We start from the raw sequence: 27,616 nt of genomic DNA on the forward strand, positions 1-27,616 counted from the left end.
GAACAGCAGGATGCACTGCTGGCTCAGTGTGTGCATGTGCGTGTTTGTGTGTGTGTGTATGCGCTAGAAGGAGTAAGACAGACAGACAGAAATAGGGAAAGCAGACCAGACCAGGCAATTATAGGGACTTTCCCTACCTCATTTATATCCAAACTTTTCCCCCCACTGTTAAAACTTTTTTGTAGTGTTAAAAAAAAACAAAAACTATCTAGACTTCAACTGTGCCTATAAATATAGTCACACAAAGTAAACAGTATACATAGCTGGTGATGCAATACCATGTCTGCAAAACCACCTGCAGCTCACCTTAATACTCCAGAAAGACAAACTCCCACCCCCTGATCTTATTGAGTCAAATGCTTTTTCAGGCAGTTCTTAGCGATTGTGACAGATTTTGGTAACATTTTATTTATCTGCATTTGTTATCAGAGTTTAACCACTAGAATCAGGGCAACAACCACCTTCATCTCATCGGTTTATGTTATTTCATTTTCTCAGATTGCACATTCATGTTTGGTTAAAATTGATTTTCTGGTCAAATAATAAGACTTCTCTCTCTCTCCTCTCAGCCAATGTTTTTTCTTCAAATAATCAGGCAAAAATATATAGTTTTTTACTAGTTAATTATGGCAGACATTTAAGGACAACAGATTTATCACTGGGCAATCTTTATTAACTGCATGTCCCACTGAAACACATTCAGCACAGGCAACCCCGAACTGTTAAGGTGACAACCACAAAGATTTCACAGGGAGTTTTAAAGTTTCCAATCTCCAAAAGTAAAAGATTTGCTCTGGTTAATTCATATTAATTTCCATTTACTGACAAGAGACTGATTTTAAATGGCAGCATTTCTTTTCTGAACTTTACCATGTAGTGTCCCTCCTCCTGCCTCATGTGCCCTGCTGGGTTCATTACTCCTTGCGCCCTGCTTGCCTGTCTCCAGGATTACGGGGCTGCGTTGGCCAAGGAATGCAGGCCACAGTAATTCCCTGTTAATTTGCTAACCTGTTCAACAGTGCAGACACAGCTCTCTGTAATCCCCTCGACCTTTACAACCACAACCACCACCTCCTGTAGTAACAATGCAGGTAGTTCTTGCAGGGCATGCACCTACTGTACCTTCATTCACGTTCTGACTGGTATTTATTTAATGCATGAGGATCAAAGTGACTATCAAAGTGACTAAGCACAAACTGGTCAAGCAGGTATGGGTGCTGTATTAGCACTGTTAATCTAAACAGTAACAGGCCATAACTACGTCTTTTCACATTGTTGTGGATTTCAACATGACTATATTTCCACACATGGAAATATAGACACACATACTGTACATCTGGGGCACCTTCCCACAGACCTTCACCCACTGACGCATATGGTTTGACTCACTATTTACTACTCTCTCCTACTACAACCAATAACCATGGGACTGAAACGCATGTGCAAGTGCGGCTTTTTAACTACTAATCAGAAGGGTGGAGAAGGCTAAACTGAATATAGCCTGAAACATGATGAAGACACTAAACCAATGGCAAATGTATTTTGCTGAGATGGCAGGGAGCAAATGAAAGAAGACTTAAAAAAAAGAAGCCAAAGGAAAAGCTTTAAATGAGGGTGTCAAGGAGAAGATGCCCTGAGCCACATAAATAACACAGCCAGTAGGCAGTGGGTAGAAATGGTGGTCAGTTAATAATGCAGTGTTGTGGGAAGCTGAATAAATATCTTTGTCTTCAGAGCACAGGGTGAAGCATGGTGCAGATAAATCACATTTCACACCAGGCTCCAGCTTGGGTCAGATGCAAGTAAACCATGGGCGGCACAATTACTGGCCTTTGTCAGATTCATCCACAATGTAATACAGACCCACACGCAAATACATACACACACGCATGTCAGCTGTTTGCACTGGGAAAATATATGCAACCATCCACATGCCCACACCATGGGGGTAACAATAAGTCGTGTGCCATAAAGATGGCACCTACGCTTCCTCAAGGATCAGATTAACATTCAGCTTCAGCACTGTACCACAGTATTACCAATGTTCTTGCATAAATACAGATGGGTTTCATTGTTTTTACACGTACTGCTAATGCAAACTCACTGGTTCACATTTAAAAAAAACTTTCAACTGGCAAACATATGGAGGTTTTTTTTTTTTTATTGTGAAAAAGCTCCAGGAAGTGCAGCTGCATTTGTCACAGCAGGGCTGCCAACTCCTTAAGGTATTTGATAAAAATTGGTGTATGCAGCAACATATAAACATTTTCACGTGATTTTGCAGGTGAATCATTTTCAAATATTGCACACAGGAAAAACCCGCAATACTATAGTTGGAAAAAAGCTGCAGGCAATAGGAACTCGTGGCAGCATGGGTAAACCTCAAAATTCATCACGGTAAGCAGCACCTACTACCTGCATTCTTGTCATATGGACAATTACTTGTGCCTGCATGCATCACATGCTGTGATTGCAGTTGCTCGTGTTGCAGTACATTATGACGCAGTGACCCAGAAATTTGGGAAGTTCAGCATTAGCAGAAAAAAAAGCATAGGTGAGGATGGAAAGAGGAAGGAAAAGTGCACCAGTGTGTATGGGACAGACGGAGAGAGGCTGAACGAGAGGAATGTCAAACACCAACAACATTCCACTGCTTCTCCTTGCACAGCCTGCAGCACTTCTACATTGTCTTTTCTTCTTTTGTGTTACCTATAGTGCATGATAAAGAAACTGGAGGGCTGCATGCATCAGTGCTTGAGTGAAAAGCTAAAAATCACGAGTAGAAATTAAATTCACTGCTTTGGCACCCTTACATAAAGGCTTAAAAGGCTACAGGCGATTTCTTATTGTAAATTTTTCACAGTAGCCACTGAACAATATGAATATAGAGTAAAATCAGTACTTATCACATATGCTGAGAAACAAATATCAACCTATAAAACACTTCAAATAGGGATTTCATTTATATTCACAGAAGAATAAAGGCCACTTGAAACACACATCTTGCTCAAAAGCCATCAGTAGTTAACCATACATGAAGAAGCACATACATACTTGTTTTCAGATGATTAAATATTACAACCATGGATGAGATGAGAATCAAGATAACCCCAACTTGCTAACACCCAGGAAACCAGGCATTTCGGTTACACCTTATCTCACACAGAGGTATTTAGAAGTGTTTATGCATTAGTCACAAGTTACAGAAAAGCAAAGCAATATACACTGTTGATCAAAGTTTGTTTTTTTTACTTTTCCATATTTCATATATTTGACAGCAAGCAGAACTGGGCATTAGATATAAATATATCTGATTTTTTTTTCGTTTTTTTTTTTTTTTTTGGTTTCTGGAATGACTCAGGTCTAAATAGGTCTCTAGCAGGCAGCATGTTGTGTATTTGTCTGATATTTTAGTATCATTATGTTTAGAGCTTGATCTACAAGACATAATTAGTGACCTCTTGTATTTTAGGTGTCATTTGGTAGTGTCAGTCACAACACCCAAAGATACTTTTAGTTTTTCTGTTTTCTGTTTGTAGTTTCTATAAGACAGACTTTTACTCTCTGGCAAGTGTGAGCAGCCCCAGGCCCTAAACATGTATTGTAGGACCTGCTATTAGACTCCTAGCTAAATTAAAGACTAGTGCACTGGAAGCTAAGCCTGTTATCCTCATACATGTCACGTTAAACACACAATGACACCTTACAAATTCTATGTACAACAGAGATACTTAATCTGATTCATTGAATTGTCTCTAAAGACATAAAGGTTATTTCTCAATTCTTAATCCTTCCTTAATATTCCACCTTTTAGAGCATAATACACTTGCTGGTAATTCACCTAAATTATACTCAGTTAAGTAATACATGGGTTAGGGTCTTTTACAGGAAAAAAAAAGTTAACATTACCTCCTGCAACTCGATTTTACTACAATGATCCAAATTTTATCAACTCCTCCTTCACTGTCAGTTCTCATAGTTCAACAAGACAGTCTAAAGATTTATGAATCCATATTGGATTCTTGCGCTTGCTGTTCAACATCTGGACAGCTGTGCAACCCATCTAGAGTCAGTGCTATCAGGCCATAGCATCCATATGAATCAGACCTTAAACAGGCTTAGCTGCACTTTTAATGTCCTTATGGAGGTGTGAGGTAAATGCTCCTGAGAGTCATTTCATAGTTTTACATACAGGGGAATAAGGTTGGTGAGTATTAAAACGACGTTATCTTCCATAACTGCTAAAACTGTTATTAGAGTGATATCAAATTAACCCCACGTTAGCTAAAGTTAGCGTAACTTATGTTTTGGGTACAAGGCCATACAATGTCCATCCAAACGCATTGTATATGGGCGTTTGGATGGACATTGAGGACCATAAAATACAAGTTAACATGCCCTCTGTGGGCAAAGTTTACTTGCACGAACAGTTTTTGCGTTTTCATAAGTAACTTTATATCAGAGCACTTCACCTAAAGTTAGCTAACGTCAGTCAGTGTGAGTGGAGATGCTACGTCTGCTCCGCGCAACTAAACGCGATCATGACAAATCATAAATTATACGAAAAAAATAAAATAAAATAAAAACTTCAGCTGTATCATCATTAAAAACTTACCCAATGAGAGGTGGATGAAGCAGACGATAAAGACTAGTGACTTGCCCGAGGAGAAACCGGGGATCTGCTCCATATTTTCTGTAAAATCCACATAAGGTCGCCAGCCCAAAGTTGAGCTGTCTCCCGGGACGCTTGGTGCTCAGAAAGTCTCGATGGAAGCGGCTCACTGATAATTAAGAGGAGGGGGAACAAACTACATGTATAGTCAAATTATAACATCTCCTTAATTCTGACGTGTCTTCTTCTACGGCCGGTTAGTTTAAAGAAGTTTTAAAAAGACATAAATTAAAGCTGTACTAGTCACGCACGGCGCTGAGGAGCCTCCGCCTCTGTAAACTCACAGTCACTGAAGTCACTGCGACTGAAGAAACAACACATATCCTTCCGCTGAAGTCAGCATGGACCTATGGTTGGGTTCAAAAGTATAGTTAAACTTTTCTTTAAAAGTTTCAATCTAAATTAGGATATGTGTCCTTTCAGAGAATTCGTATTACCCGACATTTCTGTCCAACTAATTCTGGACACAGCACATAATCACACTAGAAGTTTTCTTTCTCCGTGTCGCCGCGGCGGAGGAATTTTTTTCTCATTTTTCTACTTGGTATGAGTCAAAATTAACCCGTTCAAGGATTTTTCTTTCTTCTCCCCATGAGCTGCGCGTTTTTTCCCGATATGTCTTTTAACACCCACTCTTTGCTTACGTTTTTCATTACGATACCATTTAATGCCAGGTTCAGTACCACGATTCAGGTCTGCAGCGTTGCAACGACACACTTCAGGTAGTTTTGGTAAAGGAGTCTTTCACACTTTACTCAAGGCTTTAGAGGGCAAGGTAAAAACGTGGGTAAGACCTTCAGTGATTTCCAAAACCACTGATACACTTTGTATGATCAAATCATAACAGTGCGTGATTTTATTTTGTTGATGACCAACAACATTAGGTTTGGTCTAAATGTAAAGCAACGGTGGCGTCTATACAGGTGAGTTCCCATCAACCAGTCTTTACCTGCAGGTTTCAGGTTAGTCATCGCTTTGCAGAGTGAATTTATGATGAGGATCTTTAAGACTAATATCATATTTATAGAGAATTATTAATGTCAAAGTGTAAAGTCTAGTGTATTTTTGCTGTTATCACACATAACAGAAATATCAATCAATCAATCCATCGACTGGTCGATCTACAGAAATGTAATCAGCAACAGTATTTTACATTTATTAATTCTTTAAGTCATTTTTTGCAGTTGCACTTTCTCAAATATGGCAGTTATTTCATTTTCTGTTTTCACAATATATTTTTAGAATCTACTTCAAATTTGATTCAGTAAAACTGCAGCCATAGTTGTTAAACAGGTTAGGTTTAAAGCTGGGGTTGTCAGTAGTCTACATAATTAAACTTTTTCTTATTGCTTATAAGCAGAAACGTATTTTACAACAGTTCATAATTTTTTAAATCATGTTATTGATTTTATAAGAGGAATATGTCAGTTTTAGTATTAGCTTCTAAAATACAAAAAGAATCACTGCTTTTTCCTCATGCACAGGCAAACTCACACTGGCTTTATTAACCATTAATGACTGCCATAATCCCAAACTAATTATCTCTTATCAGCCTGAATGATCCAGGTGTAAATCACAGGCTCATCACAACAACAAGCCTATTTCTCATCCTAGTGATTTGTTTGTCTTTACACCCCATTAGAGAAACATTGCCAAGCCTCCTGTGGCTGTGACCGGCCCTCTGTCCTCCATTCAACCCTGCTGAAAGGCCTGGAACCAGGGGGGAGCAAATTGATCTCCTCAGGGATCCGTACTGACAATGCTTTTGTTTCTGTGGCCAATGTCAAGCGCTTGCTCTCATGGTTGGGTGTCAGGTGCTGGCATGATAACAAATGCATTTGGTCAGATGCTGTTCTTGTTAAGCCTTTTTCTTCTGCTCTGTCATCAAAACATATAAACCCATTGCCTCATATGCACTGCATTCTGAGTAAACCCTGCATTCTTTAGTTGTATTTTCTGCCACAAGATGGTAGGGTTGCAAGTTGAATTCAATACAGAATCTGCCCAGCTAGTTTTTGATCTATGTCCTCTTTCATGGTAAGACCACTGGTCCTACACACCAATAGTAAATCACATCAGAGGATCACTTTTTCTGCAGCACTGTTTTCCTAATGATGTCACTCCAGATGTGGGCTTCTATACTTTGGGAAAGATGGAAGGAGAGGGTGTGGATCTGCCTCGTGAGCAGAAAACGCTGATTAGTTCCTTCTTGCCGTTGCGCTGATGATAGACTTTAAGAAGTCTGCACGAAAAAAATAAAACTTTTAATATAAAGAGGTGGGAAAGCTCAAGTTTAGTTCATCACACACAGAGGTGTTATAAAATCTCTTTAAACCAGTGTTGTATTAAATTAATCAACAACACAAACCTTATGTTGAAGAATACAATAGAAACTGTTGTATAGGATAATGGCAATTTGCAAATCACATTTAATCCATTTTATTAGCAGTGTCATGATTTTGGATACATTGCCTGAGTATTACTTTTTAGTATGTAAGGTATACCACAGAGTAGTAATAAAATTTAGCCTGGATCAGAGCCACTGGCCTCTGTCATGCCAGTGATAGAGGCCTTTCATCAATGTTTGGGCTCTTCACACTGATTTGAACCTCATTAGTCAGGGTGACTCCAGCTGTCAGACAGTAGATTTATTCTGCAGAACATGTTGTTCAGGGGGCAGATAGTAATAACTGATTACACTAGAGTGTGTGTGTGTATTCCCATGCACTCCCTTTAACCATAAACATGCCATCTTCATATGACGTGGAAAACCAGATTCCGCCTGTGATTCAAGGCCTTTACATTCTAAGATGGTAGGCAAGCAAGTCAATATGAAGTGTGTATATGACTCCTTTCTATAATTAGTAGTACCAGGACTTGTCTATCTAATGTCATCTTCACTGTGTAAGTAGATCTGAGGAACAGGATGCTAAAGAGGGTATATTTAGGGTTGATTATCGCCTCCTCCTCTCTCTCTGATTGCTGTAAAAGAAAGTCTGCACACAGCTTTACATTGGTGTTATGTATATGCCCTTCTGTAAAAGGTTAAGAGATCTGTGGGTATGTTATGAACAGGTTTGAATTACATCTGGTACGCCGGGTTGGAAAATGTTTGTCTGCTCTGTGGTCATAACTATGATAACACAAGAAGAACCTAACAGTATATCAAATCTGTCTAGTTTCAGATCCCATTGACATCAGAGATAGTTTAGGCACTAGAGCAGGGTCATCATGATGAGAACCCACATGGTGTCTAGTTTACTGAGATATGCAGAGCCGATAAAAGGATTTCCACGCATTTAATCACAGTAAATAATTTTCCTGTGTGAACTGGAGGTTATATGAACCAAATGTCAACATTGGACCAGATAATGCACCTCCTTTTCTTGGTTAGACATTAGATTATTTCCAAATGAAGTAAACATACCTATGCAGATTTTTTACTGGCTTCACTTTTATTGTAAAATAAGATAAAAGCCAAATAGCCATACATGAAATGAATTTTTATAGGTATTTTTGCATGTAATCACTCAAAGCTACTTTACTGTGACCATATACTCCATTAAGATTAATCTTAGCTTGTCATTTGAGGTTGTAACTATTTGATTGTCAGTCTGATTAATCACTTAACCAACAGCATTACTTTGCAGTCAATAATCAAAACAAGGAAAAAATTGTAATGTTCTCTCCAGCTGATTTCATTACCTGTTGATATTCTGTGGCTTCGCATGTACAATATATGTTACACTAAAGTAGCATTTTGCAATTGTCTTCTTACTTGGAGGGAGCAAGGATTTTGTGAGCAGGCCTCTGTGTGTGATAAACCAAGTGTGTGAGTGAATGTGTGCATCATGGTGTTTCACCGTGGTCAGAGGTGGAGCACGAGTCAGTGAGCGCAAGGACCCGATGTGACCAAGCGTGTTGTGTGTGGAGCCGAAAAATCCCTCATGAGCATAGGAGGGGTGCTAGCAGCAAGATGAGGAAACAGGTGATAAAGGACAAGTAGGAGGAGGAGGGATGTGTGTATGTGTATGTAAACACATCCTGTAAGGTGAACTAGGGCGCTGGCAGGGCCAGGTGCACAGGAATGTGGTGTTGTGTGTGGATGGAATCCTCGCTTGAGCGTCCTAGCCTGCCCACCGTCACCCCACACTAACAGGCTATTTATACTGTGCTGTGGGAAAATAATGTGCCCAGCAGTGTCATCTGGATTCTGCAAGGTTTTCTACTCCCCACCCACCCCCACGCACACATATATAACACCACCATGTTTCCCAACTCACTTGGTCACATACAACTTAAGATCAAACTGCAGCAAGTGGCCTAGCTGGTGTATTCGTGTTTGAGTTAGTATTATCTCTGCCGGTGTTATGAATTATCATTGAGTCACAGTAAAACCGGATTCTGTGGGATGAACAGTTTGGATTTCACTTAGATTTGTACAGGCAAGCAAGTCAACACAAGGCAAGACTATAGTTTGACATGCCTTTAAGTAATACTACCAGGGTCATGGACTAGGAAACAGATTTTGTTACTTTAATAGGATTTTCACAGACATATGCACATACACACACAGCTTGCACTCACACATGCAGAAGCCTCATTTGTGGACAGCAAACATTCCACAGTTCTCTAAAACATTTGTTCTGGCATGAATATAGTTTTAATGTCTGCTGTGGGAAGCACATAGGAAGATAATACAACAAAGGTCTTTGTAAAGGCTTTGAAACATAAACATGTAAACATGCATGAACTGCATGGATCTAACACTGCTACTAATCTGAGTGTGTTTCCAGCAACATCTACTCTAATGTGGAAAAATATTGACCAACTTATGGTCATTACACTGTGACACTGGGTCAAATTAAATCAAACTGGTCATAAGACATGTAATTTGACACAAAACAACTTTAACAAAAGTGATTTTTTAAGGACTTTGTGGTGGTGGTAGGGTGGGCATGGGGGGTGGTGTAGTTGGAGTGGATACTTGTGGTTGTTGTTAACTGCCTTTAAGCATGAAGGTAAATTTAGATAGACAGATTTAGTAAAGGGAGTAATAGTAGAGCACCTGAAGTTTTCACCATGACCCCTGCGTGTAATCCACCATAACAAATGCATATTATATTGCTGATGATATTTGGATTTGAGAGAGGTCTCAGTGAGGGAAAATTCTGGCCTGCATACTCCCACACAAGGTCATCTAAATCTTTCTCTGGTGCATTAACACATAGTATAAAGGGACACATGCTGACCCAAAGATGTATACATACACTTGCATGCAGCAAGGGCAAAACCTCAACACACAAAAATGCTGACACACATATGAAGACTCTTCCATCATGATGTGGTCCCTGAACCCCTCTGATGCAGCCGGTGGGAGTAATCTGCTACAGTCCATAATGTTTATCACAAGATAAACAGAAAAAAAAAAAAACATGATATGTGGGCTGATTGTAATATGGTGATTGGTTTGGTTTTATGCTGTCATAAAATAATATATGCACCACACACTTCCCCAAATATATACAAAACACAGATTTCAAACAATATGGTCTTGCAAGGCCTAAACAGTGACATGACAGAAAACATAATCAAACAAACAATAACAGTTGTCTGCATTGGTGTGTATAACGTGTGCAGACCATGTTTCTCTGCATGTTTTCGAGTTTTGGTCACACACTGAAAGTTATAGAGTGTAAAGTGAGTGTGCTTGGCATATCTTACAGGGTTAATTGTATCATAAATTCACAAGCTGCTGAAAGAAAGGCATGGTTGGAATTCACACTTCATCTCTCACTTTCTCAGAAGCTCAGCTCAACATAGTGCGTGTCAGATAAGATCCTATTATTAAGCCAAAAAATCTTTTCTATTTGAAAAAAGCAGAAAGCAATAAAGTATTCAGAATATTTAGTCTACTGTGTACTACATTTTAATACTAATATGGGGCTAGCTGTTCATTCACATTCAATTCAGTGTATGTGTTTTTACAAGCACTGACTCATGGCCTTGAACAAAGCTAGTGTGACATACAACTCTGCAAATCTCTTTTGTTCCCCCTTTCTCACTTTTGCTCACAATTTTCTCTTCCCGCTTTATAACCTGTTTTTGTTTATGGCATATCCTTGAACATCAAGGGCAACTTGAGCACTCTGCATGAGATGTGGGTAAATATGTAGTGCTGGGAAAAAGAGAATTTATTACATTGGTTTTATGACAGAGTTAAAGGTCTGTTCTTTTTTAAATAGACTCATGCAGTGTTATGATGGCGATGTATGAAGGGTCATCACTGGTCTGTGACGAGGTGATAAAGAATACACAGAGTGCAGCACAGGTCCAGGGCTCTGCAAAACACTCAGTGCTGACCCCCCCGTGAGAAGTTCCTAGTTCCCAGGACCCGGTGTGTACGTTTGGGGGGCAATAACTCACCAGGTCCTTTGACTTCCTCTTTTGGCCTTCTGCGTTTTATGACCCTCTTCTGCCATACAGCTGCTGTCTCCGCAGCTTCCCTTTGCTCTGATTGGATTAGGCAGGAGTTTGAGGAAAGAGGATGAAGGGAAAGAGACTGGGAAGCAGCTGGGATGAGGTGGGAAGCTGGTTTGATATGAGATGGAACACGTTTTTATCGTAGCTATTATAGTTTACTTGATGGAAACAACTTCCCTAGTGGTGGTCCACAACTTACTGCCTCTTCCCACTGTACACCACATGTTGGTGTGTGGTGTACAGGGAAGCACGATAATCAGACTGATTTACCATTTTGTTTTCACTTGACTAAACACACTTTCTATTTGAATGAAATGTGATGATCACAGGTCAAAGAAGTTTCCTTTTGAAAAGTTTCCTTTTCAAAGTATATATATATATATATATATATATTTCACATCAGGAGTGAATTAATTTAAAGGATGTTTCTTTAGAACTTTTAGAGGTGTTTGTGACCCAGTTTTGGTGTTATTTTTAACCATACTGACCACATGAGTATGAGGATGGAAGTTTTATTCTGTTAGTCTGCTGGTTCAGTTTGGTCCAGACTACAATATCTCGGAACTCTTTAATGAATTGCCATGAACGTTTGTATAAACAAATACAGTGCACGAGGAAATCTGCTGAGTTTTCTTCAAGCAGATTTAATACATGTTCAGGTTATGAGGATTAACTGGATAACTTTAGCAATCTTACAATCTTTCATTTAGCCATCACCAGAATATAATAATAATAATAATTATAGTTACACATGAAATATGTTTATTCATATAATACTAGGTTTTAAAGGTGCACTGTGTAAAATTTGAAAGATTTAGCGGTATCTAGTGGTGAGACTGCAGAATGCAACCATCTAAGCGCTCCTCACACCCAACCCTGTAACTCCATCCATCCATCCATCCATCCATCCATCCATCACCTATACCCGATTAGTCCTAACCAGGGTCCCAGGGATCTGCTGGAGCCTATCCCAGCTCTCTTTGGGTGAAAGGCAGGGGAACACCCTGGACAGGTCCCCAGTCCATCACAGGGCCACATAGAGACAAACAACCTCACACACTCACACTCACTCCAATGGGCCCCACCCTGTAACTTTAGAAACTTCTAGAGCCAGTGTGTGGTTTGTCCATTCTGGGCTACTGTAGAAACATGGCACCACAACATGGCTCCCTCTGAGAAATGAGACCTGCTCCCTGTGTAGATTTAAAAGGCTCATTCTAAGATTAAGAAAATGCAACGGTTGGCATTTTCCAGTGATCACACACTAATTACAAAATCTTTAGGAATGCAATATTCTATTTCTGATAATAGATCTCTCTAAACATCACACATTAAAACTTTAGGTACGTGCAAAAATGAATGTCATGCTCATCATCCTGAATTATTAGCAAACATCAGCATTCTAACATGCTAGACTGAGACCTGCTTAGCATCAGCATGTTAGCAATGTCACTTTGACACTTTAATATGTTGGTGTAGGCATTTAGATCAACGTGCTGCCTCAGTAAAGGAATCGAAGAGCTGCTCGCATTGTTGTAACCCCTACTGTTGGGTTACCAAACCAAACTATGGTTGTAAACTGTTTGCCCAAATCTAAGTCTGTTAACCTCCTTTTAACAGTGCATGTCACTATTTGTTGCTGATTAATAAATAGCACATTCATCCTCCAGTTTTTAATGTCATATTTTGTGCAACTAAGAACCTGTTTTTATATTTAACACTGAGTTAAGACAACCTGCTGGTTAAAAGTGGTAAGGACACCCTCGGGGGACTAGATGGAGTCAGACTGTGCAGTGGGACAGACCCCGTACAAACATTTGTACAGTGGGGCCTCAAATTAATCACATCCTATGTGTGAAATTTCTGTCAGTTTATTGTGATTAGAACTAGTAATTAGAACTCTGTCTCTGAATTTGCATGCTTAACGTTTTGTCTGATGATGAAAGTCAAAGTGAAGGTCACATTAATGTTCTGTTTCTTTAAGATTACACAATTTTCAGTAGAAGTCAAGTGTGGGTGGACGGTCTTGTGGTTGACACTGTGTCTTTGACAGGAAATTTAATCAAGATAGGGTAATATGAGTTGGCAAGAGCACACACCACTGGTTTTGTTCTATCTAAAAGTGTGTAGAAGGTACTGCAGTCTTTTTACCTGTGTAGGTTTGTGAGTCCATCTGTGATTGTGTGTGTATATGTGTGTATTTGTATTTCTACTTTTGTGAGGACCATTTTGACCTTAATTCCATCCAAATGAGGACATTTTAGACAAGTCAGGAGTTTTTCCTGGTCCTCACTTTTCACACTGCCATTTGAAGATTAACACTTGATTTCAGTGTTAAGGCTTAGGGTTGAGGTTAGGCATTTAGTTGTGATGGTTAAAATTAGGGTAAGGGTCTAGGCAATGTATTACGTCAGTGAGTTTCCTAATAACAAGGGTAGAAAATACTGTGTGTGTGCTGAAATCAGGCTGTGTGTGTTCAGTACATGTACCGTATTCCTGACCCCTGATCACACAAAGTATTTTAATCCAATCAGTTTCATTTTCACATGACTGTCACACACTTACTGCTGCTATGGTAACCTACAGAGGAAAGAGAAAATAGTGGAGAGAGAGAAGGGTACATTGCCCTCTTTAATCACTGTGACATTTACACACATGGATTTTACATTTTATCTGCGTAGTACGTCACTTTCTCTTCATGTTTCTGAGGAAATCTATACTGACTTGGCAAAAAAGAAAAGCCACTGTTTCAACAGAAATGAAAAAAATGAATGCAGACAGGGGTGGGAAATCACCAGTAACAAAACATTAGTTAAAACAATGATAGTATTGAAAATGTATGTAACATTGAATTCAAGGGGTTTTATTTTTCTGCATGTGTGTCTCAGAAATCTACAGCAATTTTGTTGCATACTAACAAAAGGTCAATAGAAATACATTGACTGAGGCAGTTAATTAAAAGAAAGGTTGTCAAAAAGCATTTTCCAGGTAATCAAAGTTGTTTTCATAAAACAGCAGCTTTGATCACAACTGGGGCCAAACACACAAATACCTATTTCCCTTGAGAGGTGAAAAGGTTAACATTTGCCCTGTGGTTTTTCTTATTGGCACGCTACCATCTGCTGCTTCTCATTTTTCTCTGACATTTCCTGTTCTGTCTTCAAGTTGAACAATCAGTTGTTTACACTGCTAGTAGTTGTTGCGTTTATTCCTATGTGCTAGGAGTCTGCATCTGCAACTTTTTTTTAAAAACTTGCTCATATCCTGGAAGCTGCAGTCTGTATTTTTCAGTCTTTTAAGGGTAAGTTATGATTTGGTGCTGAGCAAACAGGAGGCCACTGTCAGCAGATTGTTATCCTTTTTTTTTTTTTAGCAGTGAGCAAAGCACTCTACCTTCTGGTCATGACTGGTATCATCACCCTGTATTTATGGTTCCAAACACCATGAAATACTGTAACACCGACATAATATTTCCATAGACGTTTTTCAAAACAATAGATCTACTAGTGACACTAGTAACATGAAACATTTTGTAGGAACATTTTGGAAGAAACAAAAGAGTAAAATGACACATTTCTCTAGAGTGCCCTTTGAGTCACTGAGTTTCAGCTTCCAAATTTGGGTAGACTATTATTTTTTCATTTTTGTTTTCCCCCATTTCATATTAAGAGTTTTTTTCCTGGAAGATTTTTGCATGCTGTATATTACTCAGACTAACAGGAAAATCTGCTTTCAGTGTTTATTCTTCCACTGTGTGACTCTGTGATATGCTTTATATTAAGAGATTAAAAGATTGAAAAAGCAAGTTCTTAGACAACCCTCCTGAAATGACTTGGTTTTGCATTTCAACAGTAATTATCATAACTGGTGGCACTTTGCACTTTATTTTACATAAAAGGTTTAACAGAATTCTAACCCAACTTTATAAAGTAAGCATCTGTTTACTCAGAAGTTATTAGTTCAACACAATTGTCTCTGACAGGAAGGAAGTGTGTTTTGTGCAAATGATTTTATTCATACATAGCAGACAGAACAGAAAAAGAGAAGGTGTCCTTTCCAGCTGAGAGCAGATGGTGACCTCCTAGAATACCTCTGGTTCTCAGCAGGAATCAGCTTTAAAATCAAGTCTACACTTGTTTAAACCTCTTAGGACCTGACCAGACTTCAGACCTTTTTTTATTAAAGTTGCTGTTCCACACAGTCACATTGCAAGAGGTCAGGTTGGGGGCTGGATTAGAGTTATTAGAGTGGTAAGGGGGATAGAAACATACATTTCTCTCTTAAAAAAAGGTTCTTCTGAGCATTATTATTTTCTTTGCCTTCTCTATATGAACAGGCCACCAAATTTGCACACTAAACCATCACTTGCACTTTTTCAAAAATCATCTTGCAAGGGAAGGTTAAAATATAAATTTGTTGTGAATAAAAACTAAAAGATCCTAGTCTGACTACCCATTCCTCATCAGACAAAATACTTTAGCCCCTCCTTTTCTGACCACCATCTCCCACCTAATAATGCTTGCACAGCCCCTTGTATGAAGAATAACCACAAAAAAAAAAAAAAAACAATAATCTGGAAACACACAGACAGAAAAAGCATTTGCAAAGTGTCCATTAAATAATTTTAAAAAACAGATTCTACTTTGCCTATGTTGTTGCTGCGCCTACTAAACTGATTAAGGATTAATTTCATGTTTTGCAAATATAATATGTACTGTTTGTTGTCCAGGCGCATCAAGCCACCACTACTGTGATTAACATTTTAATGAATGGCAATAACTATATGGAAAATAAAGGATAAATAAAATATTTTTTTTTGTTTGTTTTGCTCTTTTTTGTATTATCGGAGAGTATGCAAGAATAAATCACCCACTCCAGTTACAAGCTACAGTTACAGCTTTGGAAAGTCACAAAACAGGAAATTTCTTTTTCTCTTCATTTTTCCTGCACCCTTCAAAAACAATCAACCCACAGACAAACACAGACAGACAGACAGACACACACACACATATACACACGTACACACATTCTCTCTTAACCTAAATTTAGGGCAACTACTAGCACATTACAGTATAATTGTTAATAATAAAACAATGTATTGTGACATCATTTACATCCAGCTCACATATCCATGGACAGGAGAGAACAAAAATGTGGCATGTGGCATGTTTGTAAGTCTTATTAAGAGCAGGGATCCCGTTTGAAGTCAAAGTTGAAAATTCTTAGTGTCTGCAGACTCTGTGCAGCTCATAACCACTTCATTACCTCCTTCCTCTTCTTCCTCTCTTCTGTCTCTCTCAGAGCCACCAGAAGCGTACATAGACAATGAGCATGATGAAAAAGACACCACCAGCTGCCAGCTTGGCATAGGTGGAGCGGGTATTGAGATACTTGGCATCACTCTTGTACTTCTTTGACAAGCTGGACAAGTTACTAGCCTTGGAGTCGAGTGCTGCAGGGAGGAGAAACCAGAGGAAAGGAAACAGAAGTCGAAAACAAAAGAGAAAAGAGGACAGTGAAAAAGGATATCAAAGAAATGCAAATCAGGACAAAATTAAAAACAAAAACATACAGTATTAATCACAGGCTTTTATTAGTCAAAGAAACAACACAATGCATCAGTTCAACATGAACAGTTCCGAGGTAACATGGACTCACCAGAAAGAGCCTCTCCTCTCTGCAGCACTTCCTCTATGTTGGCTACCATGATCCTCTGTACATCCTGTAGCTCTGTGTTGATGCTGCCCAGATTCCTTCTTGCTCGGCTGTCGATATACGACTTCTTGGTTTTTTGGATGTAGGTGTCTAAAGAGGCAGACATGAATAGTGAAAAGCATCCATGTTGGCCGTCAAAGATCTAGAACTACATTAATTTCTCCAACAGTGTAGCTTCTCCCAAAAACACTGGGCAGGATTTTTGTCAAAATGTGAAACAATCACTGACTGCTTTCAAATTACCCATAGTAATAGTACACAACAAAGTTGGTGATGACTGTAGCCTCAAAATGCTTACGTATAAAAAATGCAAGCGAAGAAGACTAACACTCTACCAACAAAATCTACCATCATCTTCAGTCTATTACAGGGAATTCACTCGGAAAGCAGGACTTCAGCAGAACATAGTAAGCACTATTTACGTAACTCACACAGACTGTCAGCAGCTTGTTAAGCTCAAAGGGCATCTGCCTAAAAAAATGGCCTTCACCACTAGGGGGTAAAAAAAATTTGCACCACATAACAGGAAATGTACAATATTTAAATAGCAGCGCTTGGAAATTATGTTTTATACATAAAACTACATTTGATACTACATTTGATAGTATGTTCAAGATGTGAGACACTCAAAATGCATCGAAAAATGCTTTCAGTGTGAAGTGGCCGAAATACTTTAATCACACTGTGTGACCTTTTGTCTCAGGTCAGGAAGTGACCACAGATGATCTTCATCTCTAAAATGTGTGAAATTGACAGAAACAGAAATATTCAATAAATTAAACTATTGAGATAAAGGTTAAAAGTGGTACAAAGTGGTACTGTAGCCTGTTCTACTGGCTACCATCACAAGGATATTTTGACCTGTGGAAAACAACTATAATATCAGAAATACAGTGGGACTAATGCTACTACTATTTGACCTCAGTGGTGGCACCAAATATGCCACACGTTTTTCTTCTTACCAAATTCAATGAAGGAGTAAGGTCGGGAAACTGTTGGGACCTTCTTTCCATGCTGCTCATGAAACTCTGCCTGGAGGTCTTCTAAGTAAGCAAAAGCCAGTTTTTTGGGAAAGCTGGCTTCACACAGCACAAGGTAGCACACTCCTTTCTCTATAAAATAGCTGCAGAAAGGACAAATAGAGAGATCATGGGTAATGCTTGAGCTTGAGACCTCAAAATGTGACATGTATTCTTGATGTTTTTAGGGAAGGGCACTACCTATTCAACATTATACAAGGAATCTGTGGTCTTTTTTTTTTTTTTTTTTTGCACAGTCCTTCATACTCACTGAAATGTCATGGAACCAGCCTCTAATGTGCAGCGTGTGGGACTCTGCTCATTGAGTTTTCTGAAGAGCTGCTTAGCCTGACTCTGATACTGCTGTAGATCCCTGCCCAACTAAACAAACAAAGAAACAATAATAGTTATCACACAGCTTGTTCACATCTTCAAAAAATAAATGTGTGGTTACTTGCTGTGTTTGACAAGACAGACAGAAATAGCATTCACCCACAATTTCACACTATTTTCCTTCATGATGTTAATGTCTTGCCTTATAAAGTGTGGTGAAAATAAACAGTTGATGTAAAAAAAAAAAAAAAAAAAAAAAAAAAAAACTACAAATGGAGGCAGAGGTCGATGCTTCTTCTGAGACTGAAGGTGATGTCTTTAAAAGAACAAATAACCAATCGGACTGTTTGTGTAGTTTATGGTCAACACTGGGCTGGTGGATGCTGGTATTTCTTTGGGTGTTGTTGAAATGGCAGATTCTTTACAGCCACACTGACACTGTAGCATCACAGAAACATGCATGATATTGAAGCACAGAGCAGAGACAGAACAAACCTTTTCACTTCCCTTTTTGAAAGCAAACGAGAGAGTGAGGGGAAGAAGTTAGACTCCTGATAGGTCATGCTCAAACATAAAAACACAAACTGCACTGTTGCACATTGATTAACATTGACGCTGACTGCACATTAATATGTGTCTTGTGGGTCCTTCAATAAACCATTAGACTATACCTGTCCACCCAATAGCTGTGAAAACCTTCTTACAAGGTGTAAACGCCACTCAATTATAAAATAAAAAGAACTTAAAGATATGTAATAAACATTTCATTCACTATAGTATGGTCAACATAACTTCATTAAAGGAAGCTGATCATTTTATTTGTGGACTTAAAATATCTATTTTATCAGTCTATACAAAGAGGAATATTTAGCAGCTGGAAAATAATCATACCAGTGCTCTCTGGTGGACAAACCATGTAATGGCAACACCCTTTGCCTTGAAGGAATGGATACTCCTTATTACTTATACGCCATCATACCCATGATTTTGGATTGATCTGGTGCCTCTATGTGCCTGTATTTGACACGCTCATCTAATAAACAGCAGCATCTTCTGTGAGATACAGTTAGATATCATAAAACGAGGATTTGAGTTTTTTTTTGTAAGTTTCGACTCAGTAAGAAGCATCAGAATAGAATAAGTTTTGCCAAATCTAGTGAGGAACGTGCAAATAATTGGAAACACCATGTGAATAAGGTCGGGACTAAAACACGCTGAGCCTGTTCTCTTGAAGCACTCGGAGGACTGAGTTGATTGTATTAGACAAACAAAAGGCCGGCTCTGTTTACAGACAGGCCTTCTGCAGGTTATCACCCAGTCTACAGTTTACAGCAGCGAGTGGTCAGTTTTTTATCTCTGTCTTCCAGGACCCACGTCTGGTGGAAAACCATCCTCTGACTTGTGAACTCATTGCTGCTCCGTTCGTTAATACTAGCCAACGTGTCACTACAGCATTTGTGCAACCAGAGGCAGTCACAGCAGTCAGGAAACAGCTAGCAGACAGCTAGCAACCACAGGGGCAAAGAGCTCAAACTGTAACCTGCTCGTCCTCCTGCATCGAGGCGGCCAGCGGCAGTCCGTCCGCCAGTCGAGCGATCATGGTCAGCAGCAGCATCTCTCCGCGGTCTACTGGTGTTTCTCCACCGTCCAGGTACCTGGTGCCAGTGTTTGGCAGGCTGCAGACTGACAACACCACAGCACTGACGCGCTGAGCTGGCCGGAAACGCTAGAGCTTTGTGTGTCACAGCGAAGTATTTCCGTGACCTCGCTATGCGGAACCAAGCGGCCATAAAGAAAATTCCATTTATATAGTTTGACTCCAAGTTACTCCAATTAAAGGACAGTGGCATAGTGTCAGTTTTCTCAGGAGTAACTTTACTCTTACTTGTGCAGATTGGTGCATTTGATGTAATGTCGGTGTGGATATTTACTACAACATTTACTTGCAACCCATTTCCTCAGATCTAAGTGGACTGACTCCAAACTGTGGTTTATCATTTTATTGCTGAATTCAAGTTATATAACACTTTAATTAAAGAAAAAGGTTGAGAATACTTTCAATATATTCAATAGATATATTTTTTTTTCATTCATTATAACTAACTGCTTACTCGTCTTACCTTTTACCCACACTGCATCTCAGCAGTTCAGTTTTGTTAAGTTGTTTTTGTTAAGTCACCCTCCAGTTTTGTCTCATTGCACACTGTTATCATTTGTTACTGTGCTTTACACGGTGGAACAACCAAAGATCAGGATGAGTCAGGAAGCTTATCTGGATATGAAGGGTACAGGCAGCAGAGGGCAGCGTTGTTTATGAGGCAAAGGTTCCACACAAACTGAGAAGTGTATGTCCCAATTTTTTTCAGTTCTTGAAGGTGCATTCTGACAAATGCATCCTGAGGCACAAGCTGCTACAAAACACACACAGACCATTATCTGCATTTGATTTTTAATCCAGATGTTCCACTATAGAAATGAAATGTGGCTTGAACAAGCTAAAGATGTGTAGACAAGTGCAAAATACTGCAGGAATGACAGTTGCACATTCGCTGAATGTATCAGAGCTGGTTATGGCTATCTATATGGGTTACCACAAAGGTTGAGATTTAATTGGATCCACTCAGACTCTATGGTGAGTGAAGCGGTGGTTGAAATTTAAGAAACACTTTTGCCAAAACCTGATTAGAAGTTAATTTGGAACAACAGAAGTGATGCTGAGTGTTTTTGTGGGGGACTAATACTGAAAGGAGGGTTTTCAATGTAGTTGCCAACTGGATTCTAATTTAGGTAAAACACTTTCTTAAGAGAAACAACAATTTAATCTTGGTGATTTGGTAAAATCATCCACTGGTGATCTTTGCCCATCATATCTGCCAACTTATCAGAAATATAGCTTAGGAATCAGACATGGATCACTGCAAAAAAAAAAACAAATGGACCAGCATAGTTATTAAGAAAGATTTGTGATCATTCATTTTAATGAAAAGCAATATAGCACAATACATTTACCTTCTAATATCATTTGGAAAATATACATGACTGAATTTCATGTGTTCGTGTTTTATGCTCCCTTATAATCTCTTGTACTGGATGTTCAGTTAATGTCACTACATTCTGTACTGAAACAGCATTGATATTGTATAAATGACCTTATTGTCGACACCGTCTTCCCTCGGATGAGGGAGCTCAAAATAGGTGTTCTTTCTCTGAACTAAGATTTTTAAGACAGAAAAACAAAAAAACAATTAAACTTTAATTTGACCAGTAGTGTTGCTATTATCATTTTTAACTGATATGAAAGTGAATTTATAGAATAAGTTTTTAAAAACTCTAATTCCTAAGATGAAATTCAGCCATGGTCTAATACATCACTATATAATAAAGTAATACTGTTTACTTCTGACAATCCCGTGCTCCATGCTGCTAAATGTAGCAAAGGTTACACTTCTTTGGAAAGTGGAAGTTAATTATTTAAGTGTTTATTTTTTAAAATCACAGACACTGAGATTAACATATTTGTTAGCAAATTGAAATTTACACTAGAAAATAGAAAAGATGAACTCTTAATGCCATGACAACGCTCACAGAAAAGAGTACATTCCCTTGAGCTGCCCTGTGTTATGTGCTTTGTGTCATTACAGTAGAATGTACTGTATAATGCTCCAGTGCTATATTATTCAAAATCAGTTTGAACTGACTTCACAGATATACCAACTCTTTCCTGACTATGCACCTGGAACTACTACATGCAATTTAACTAGTTAGAAAAAATAATAATGTGCTTTATTCATATAGTAAATGGTAAGATTTTGTGCAAAGCATAGATGATTGAGAGTTGCTGGTTCAGTAATATAGCATGATACAGTAACTGGTTACATCATAGTAAATTACACCGAAACACTAGTAACAGGAATTTGGTGAGCTCTAAATGGCATGGTGCTTGAAGTATTTTCCAGGTTCAACAATCCACCATGAACAAATCAGTGCTCAGGAAAAATGCTGTGATATTTCTGAGCGATGGACAGGGCACGTGCAGTAGGACATGGGACCACAGGGAGTCGAGGGGGCCCCAGACACAGGCCGGACACCTCACTCATCAGCTGCTTATTCACTCCCAGATCAAAGCCTGTTAATAACATTATAGCAGGTTGAAAGATAATTGCTGCTGTAAAACATGAGAATTTATTTATCTTGCATATAATTTGGTCATATAAAAAAAAAGATGACACAACCATCACTCACCTTGTTTCTTTGCATAACTGAGAAGCTCTTGCATCTTGAACTGCTCATAGAAATTAGAGAAGTCAGTAACCAAAGTTGACATGAACCATCTAAACTGAAGCTGAGAACAGAGCGAAGGACAGCACCTGTATTGTCCTGGCTTGGATAAGGTCGCCGTTCTCAAATGCTGACATGAGCTTACTCACATGACACCCCATATAGTTATATGTGCTGTGGTCCAAGAAATGAATAATATTTTGCATGTGATCACTGCTTAGAAGAAGGAATGGAAGACGACCAATCGTTATGTATATAGTATTTGCAGATTATACACTGACCTGCCAACTGCTCCGTGTGCTCCCATAGCCAGAGCGGCTAGCAGTTGCTGTGAAAATGAACAGGGTTTGAGTCACAAAACGTCACCTTGCAGTTTAGGCAACTACTGTGCAAACAGATGGACCGAAACAGATGGAGAGGGAGAGAAGGCTGACCTCGTCCACGCCATAGAGGACTGACCAGTGAGGCTGACTGTAGCTGACACACTGGCCAAAGTCCATCAAGTCAATCCCAGTGAACTTCACTCCTCTGAAGGAGGGAATTAGCTCCTCAATATTTTCCAATACACTGGTCACAGGCACTGAAGAAAATAAAGAGTTTATCTCATATTCACTATAACATCACTGACGTAATTAAATATACTTTCACCATAACTGCAAAGTTATGCAAAATCAGCACTAACCATTGACACCAGTAACAGCTGGAATATGATAATAATAGAAAGGCAGAGTTGGAGCAACTGAAGACACTTCATGGAGGAATGTCCTCAATGCCTCTGAACAAAAGAGACAAGAGGATTATGGAAAATCTGCAGTATAGAAAGTGTGTATTTTCCAACTCAGCTTGAAAACTACAGTATTGATGTGGATGAAAGATGTAAATAGATGATTTGAAATTGTAGCCATTTGCTCTCTAAAGCCATCACATACCTGCACTATTGGGCTTAAAGAAGGAAGGAGCAATGACTGCTATCCCATCAGCCCCAGTTTGTGCAGCATGGCGGGCCTGGAGGAAAGATAAACTTAGTGAGGAAGAATAATAAAAATGAAGGCAATTTGTAGCTACAGCTATTGTACAGCAGTTAGTTTTTTTCTTTACAATGCATGAAGAATACTGACACTGACAGATTTCACATATATAGTATTGTATTTCTAGGACACTGCTGTCCGAGAATCATAGCTCAAGACTATATTCTAAAGCAGGGGTGTCAAACTTACGGCCCGCGGGCCAGATCAGGCCCGCAAACGACTTTAATCCGGTCCGCGAGATGATTTGAAGTTTAAATTAGCTGCAATTTTTCAATGAAAGAAACTGCAGCTCTAAATGTGTCCACTGGGTGTCGCAATAGCAATTATGTTAAGCAGGCAAATTGTTTATACCGGGGCTGAGCAAGTAGGCTTATACCTGTCAGCTGGCCCGGAGCCAGCTGCCTTGTCGGTCCGGTCCTAAAATGAGCTTGACACCCCTGTTCTAAAGTGTGCTGCATTACTACAACCGTAGAGGAAATTTAAAACAGACAGGAATCAAATATTCATTGATGATGAAATGAGTCATTCTGGGTTGCATGCTACACGCAGGTTGACAGGTGGCCTGTGGTGGATGACTCTTGTTGACTTTTCACTTAATTATGTCAGAGAAGGTTTCTTAGGATACTAGAGAACTAATTTTATTGTGCTAAAAATGGGTATTTCATGTCACCTTTCATGGGAAAAGTGTTGAATGAGTCTAATAAACAAAACCAGCCTTAAGCTGTTTCATAAAGCCAACCAAACTACTTCTGAATATAAACAGCTTAAATATTTAATCACACATAAATTGTATATTGAAATTATTCTATGAAAAATAAAATATTAAAGCAAAAATAAATAACTTTCATAAACACAAGACAACGCTTAGCAGCATGTCGTGTGCCAACAATGAGATCAGACTCAGTTGTGAAGTGTCTGAAATGCTGGTGGCGATAACCCTGAAAACTTCTGCAGAATACTTGGTACCAGGACTGTGTGGAGGATACGTTTCCATGGTGTCCTAAAACCGACTTACATAAGCCTTACATAAACATGAACTTTGTTCAGTGATCATATGATTGTTGACAATACAAAGACAACAACTTACCAGTTCTTGGGAATCTTTAAGACACATGCAGCCAACATGCACAATCACCTGATCCATTCTGCAGAGACATGCAAACACAGACACAAAGAAGTGCCGTCAGCAAATTTTTACCTGCACTGGGCAGGACACATGGACAAATCCTCCAAGGGCCGGTGCAATGACTTACTTTCCCTTGGCTTTCTCGCACCACTCCTCTGCCAGGATCTTCCTCTCCGCAACATTGAGAGACATGCTCTCTCCGGTGGTGCCATTCACTGTAAGCAAGTAAAGTCTTATTTCCAAAGGCCTAGCAGTTTTCACATCTTAAACACATGTCTTATGGAAAATAAATAGAATAAAGAGATCTTAATCTAGCTATAGTCAAATACTCACAAACTAACAGCATGCTGTACAAAATCCATGAAGAAGAAAAGGAAACACAGCAAGACAAGTAACTGCATGTTTTATAGGCATAAAAAGACTACCTAACCTAAATAGTCACGCTTCGCCAATGTATATATATATATATATATATATACACATACACATACATACATATATATATACATATGAATATATGTAGAGAGAGAGAGACAGAAAGACAACATGTACTTGTACAATATGTCAAGGACAAAAACAATTTCATGTGTAATGAGCAGTGGTGATGTGAAATAACATAAAATATGATAACACACATCCTTTGCTTGGCAAGCTCAAAGAGAGATAACTGAACAAGAATGGAAATGAAACACTGACAAAAGGAGAGGTTTAGCACAATCTGTGATGAGTCATTGAATTTGGGCATGAGAAGAAACTGTAATCACATGAGACACACAGGAAACACCAACTAGCCTTGAACAGTGTACAGAAAAGGGCAGACCTTACATCTTAACACTGTGTAACTGTCCTTCGTGTTAAGATTAATAATATCAGAGCCAGAAAAAGTCAGATAAAACAATATCAACCTAAAGGTCAGAGTGCCATACAAAAGGTTTTTAAATTTCTTTTTCAGGATGATTATAGGATGTGTGTGTTCTGGCACAGCAAAAAGTACATTCTTTCTCTACATTTCACATACAACAAAAAAAGGAATCAACAAAATTCTTCTAGGCTCTAGTTTTGAGTACACTTTATTTTGTCTGCATGAACACACAAGATAAAACCTGCTTAGAATACGTATGTAGTATGGATTTGACAGTTGACAGTTTTGTTTCATTTTTCAGGTATTTTGGTGAGTAAGAGTGAATGTAAATATAGCTCTGTAACTGCACATTGCACCATCTTTGGGATTAAAGGGATTAATTAGTGAAATGACTTCACAGATTATCTCAATTTTAAATGAAGAATTGCTGGAATAGTAAATGTAATGTCCAAATGTTCTCAGTCATCTGACCAAACACTGCTACTTATTTTTAACCAGAACTGGGGATTAATTACCAGAGAAGCAACACATCAGTCATTTTTTTCTAAACAGGTAAAACATGCAATAATAGGGTTGATTCAAAACACAGACGATGACAAATATCAAATGCAAAATCCACTTGTAAACTTACCAAATATGCTACTTATACCTTGCTTCTCTGCCAAGTAGTCAATATAACGCCCAATCTCTGTTATGTTGATTTCACTGTTTTGGGAAAAAGTGAGTGAAAATATAGAGCCACACATTTGGCAAAAAGAATACCAAACATGTTTCAGCACTCCTAATATTTACTGGTGTGTATGATGGCTGCATATTGCCACACTCATTCCTCGTTAAGCCTGTTTAGTGTAGTTCAGTGTTGGACGCAAGAAAAGCAAAGGAAAAGAAAAAGACGACAAACACGGGGACGTTGTTTCTACAGGTTGCTTACCCTTGTGTGGTGAATGGAGTAAATGTAGCCGCAACAAGTCCTGTCAACTTTCTGGCAAAAGCAGGAGCCATGGCTGACATTAAGAAGCTGGTACAGGAACAGGCATGTCAGGTCCAGTAGAGAGAGACAGAAAGGAAGGGAAGCACAGTGACAGGAAAAAGACAGAAAAATAAAAACACGAAGAGGCTGTTAATCTACTGACAAACTGATATTTAACTCCCATTTTCTAACACATTTACATGAACACTGCATCGCGGACCTGTTTCAATAAAGAGCTTAAGAGCTTACAGCGAAAAATGTTTGAAAATGAAATTACATCACTGAAAACTGAAAAAAAGTTAATGTAGCTAAAAAATTAATCTAAATATCAGCTTCACTTTACCTGCAAGATTGCTCTTTGTCCGCTGCGTTGAGGAATTGAAGTTGCTTACTGGCATTTGTTAACATGTAGGTCATGTGAAAACATCTACTCGTCAACTGACAATGCAAGGCTTCATGGGAGATGTAGTAAACGGAAGAAGGTGGTTTACAATCAGCTGTATTATTCTGTTTAATCGTAGCCTATAATGTAAATCACATCATTGTTGTAATTGTCAATTCAAAACTATACATTTCAAATGAAATTATTTAAATCGTTACAACATGTAAAACAAGGCAATGGGTTTTTTTAAGTTGAAATTTTTAGATATTAATGTGTTAAAATACAATATCAGTGCTACCTAAACTTGATGAGTGGCTTATGATGTGTAACTGCACAATTTAAGTTATATAAATATATCTCCATTTAAAAAGAAAAGCATATCACAAACAATATAGCCGCAGGGTAAACATTTAATAAATCATGTAGGACTTTGGTTAGGTACTGAAAGGTTAGAAAGCTCAAATTTTTCTAAATTTAGCTCGGGGATCAGAAGGCTTTTTGTTAGGCTGTATGAGATTCTGTAAAATCCCATTTACCAACATCACAATTGTGACATGATCACCCCAAATGTGTTTACATAGAAAATGTGTCTAAAGGCAAAAACGACAAAATTACACTCAAATAAGATGTCATTATAAAACTCTTGCGCACCACACAAGAGCAAGAGTGAATTTAACATAGTTAAAACTTTATGCGACGTTTCTGAAATAAATATGGAAGGTGTCGCCTTTACAAGAGAAAACAAAAC

The 27,616-nt window shown here is 38.6% G+C and overlaps 3 protein-coding genes across 4 annotated transcripts in view; all 3 read right to left on the reverse strand.

The window, feature by feature from the left end:
* Positions 1-5,026, reverse strand: part of notch2 (notch receptor 2) — a 39,911-nt gene extending 34,885 nt beyond the window's left edge. The window contains exon 1 of the mRNA XM_026305583.1: positions 4,616-5,026. Within this exon, the coding sequence (XP_026161368.1) occupies positions 4,616-4,688 (73 nt within the window). The 5' untranslated portion in view covers positions 4,689-5,026. The remainder of the gene's footprint in view (positions 1-4,615) is intronic.
* Positions 5,027-15,145: 10,119 nt separating this feature from the next.
* sec22bb (SEC22 homolog B, vesicle trafficking protein b) lies at positions 15,146-19,965 on the reverse strand. The gene is made up of 5 exons (XM_026305437.2): positions 19,763-19,965; positions 18,161-18,270; positions 17,833-17,993; positions 16,814-16,960; positions 15,146-16,607 (listed from the first exon to the last, which is right to left on the reverse strand). Exons 1-5 carry the CDS (start codon positions 19,835-19,837, stop codon positions 16,453-16,455), a joined length of 648 nt encoding a protein of 215 aa, XP_026161222.1. The 5' UTR covers positions 19,838-19,965; the 3' UTR covers positions 15,146-16,452.
* Positions 19,966-21,166: 1,201 nt separating this feature from the next.
* Positions 21,167-27,151, reverse strand: npl (N-acetylneuraminate pyruvate lyase (dihydrodipicolinate synthase)). Of its 2 annotated transcripts, XM_026305149.1 has the most exons (12): positions 26,830-27,148; positions 26,448-26,534; positions 26,148-26,221; positions 24,782-24,869; positions 24,616-24,673; positions 23,430-23,505; positions 23,183-23,275; positions 22,935-23,080; positions 22,782-22,828; positions 22,590-22,674; positions 22,465-22,504; positions 21,167-22,348 (listed from the first exon to the last, which is right to left on the reverse strand). In XM_026305149.1, the coding sequence occupies exons 1-12, from the start codon at positions 26,901-26,903 to the stop codon at positions 22,203-22,205; spliced, it is 1,014 nt and encodes a 337-aa protein (XP_026160934.1). In that variant the 5' UTR covers positions 26,904-27,148; the 3' UTR covers positions 21,167-22,202. The 2 variants fall into 2 exon arrangements, with proteins under 2 accessions (XP_026160934.1, XP_026160935.1); XM_026305150.2 differs by lacking the exon at positions 22,590-22,674 and having other exon boundaries at positions 26,830-27,151.
* Positions 27,152-27,616: the final 465 nt, after the last annotated feature.

Source organism: Mastacembelus armatus, chromosome 4 (assembly GCF_900324485.2).
Source record: "Mastacembelus armatus chromosome 4, fMasArm1.2, whole genome shotgun sequence".
Lineage (NCBI taxonomy): Eukaryota > Metazoa > Chordata > Actinopteri > Synbranchiformes > Mastacembelidae > Mastacembelus > Mastacembelus armatus.

What these genes read in the sequence shown, in the direction of transcription:
- sec22bb (XM_026305437.2), bottom strand. Translation starts at nt 19,837, where the DNA reads ATGCTGCTGCTGACCATGATCGCTCGACTGGCGGACGGACTGCCGCTG. An exon ending in GCTGGTTCCATGACATTTCA is followed by an intron (nt 17,994 to 18,160) that starts GTGAGTATGAAG and finishes TCCTTTCTGCAG; the next exon opens with CTATTTTATAGAGAAAGGAG. An exon ending in GAGAGGAGAGGCTCTTTCTG is followed by an intron (nt 16,608 to 16,813) that starts GTGAGTCCATGT and finishes TCCTCCCTGCAG; the next exon opens with CACTCGACTCCAAGGCTAGT.
- npl (XM_026305149.1), bottom strand. Translation starts at nt 26,903, where the DNA reads ATGACCTACATGTTAACAAATGCCAGTAAGCAACTTCAATTCCTCAAC. An exon ending in ACTCCATTCACCACACAAGG is followed by an intron (nt 26,222 to 26,447) that starts GTAAGCAACCTG and finishes TTCCCAAAACAG; the next exon opens with TGAAATCAACATAACAGAGA. An exon ending in CAGTTATGCAAAGAAACAAG is followed by an intron (nt 22,349 to 22,464) that starts GTGAGTGATGGT and finishes TGTTATTAACAG; the next exon opens with GCTTTGATCTGGGAGTGAAT.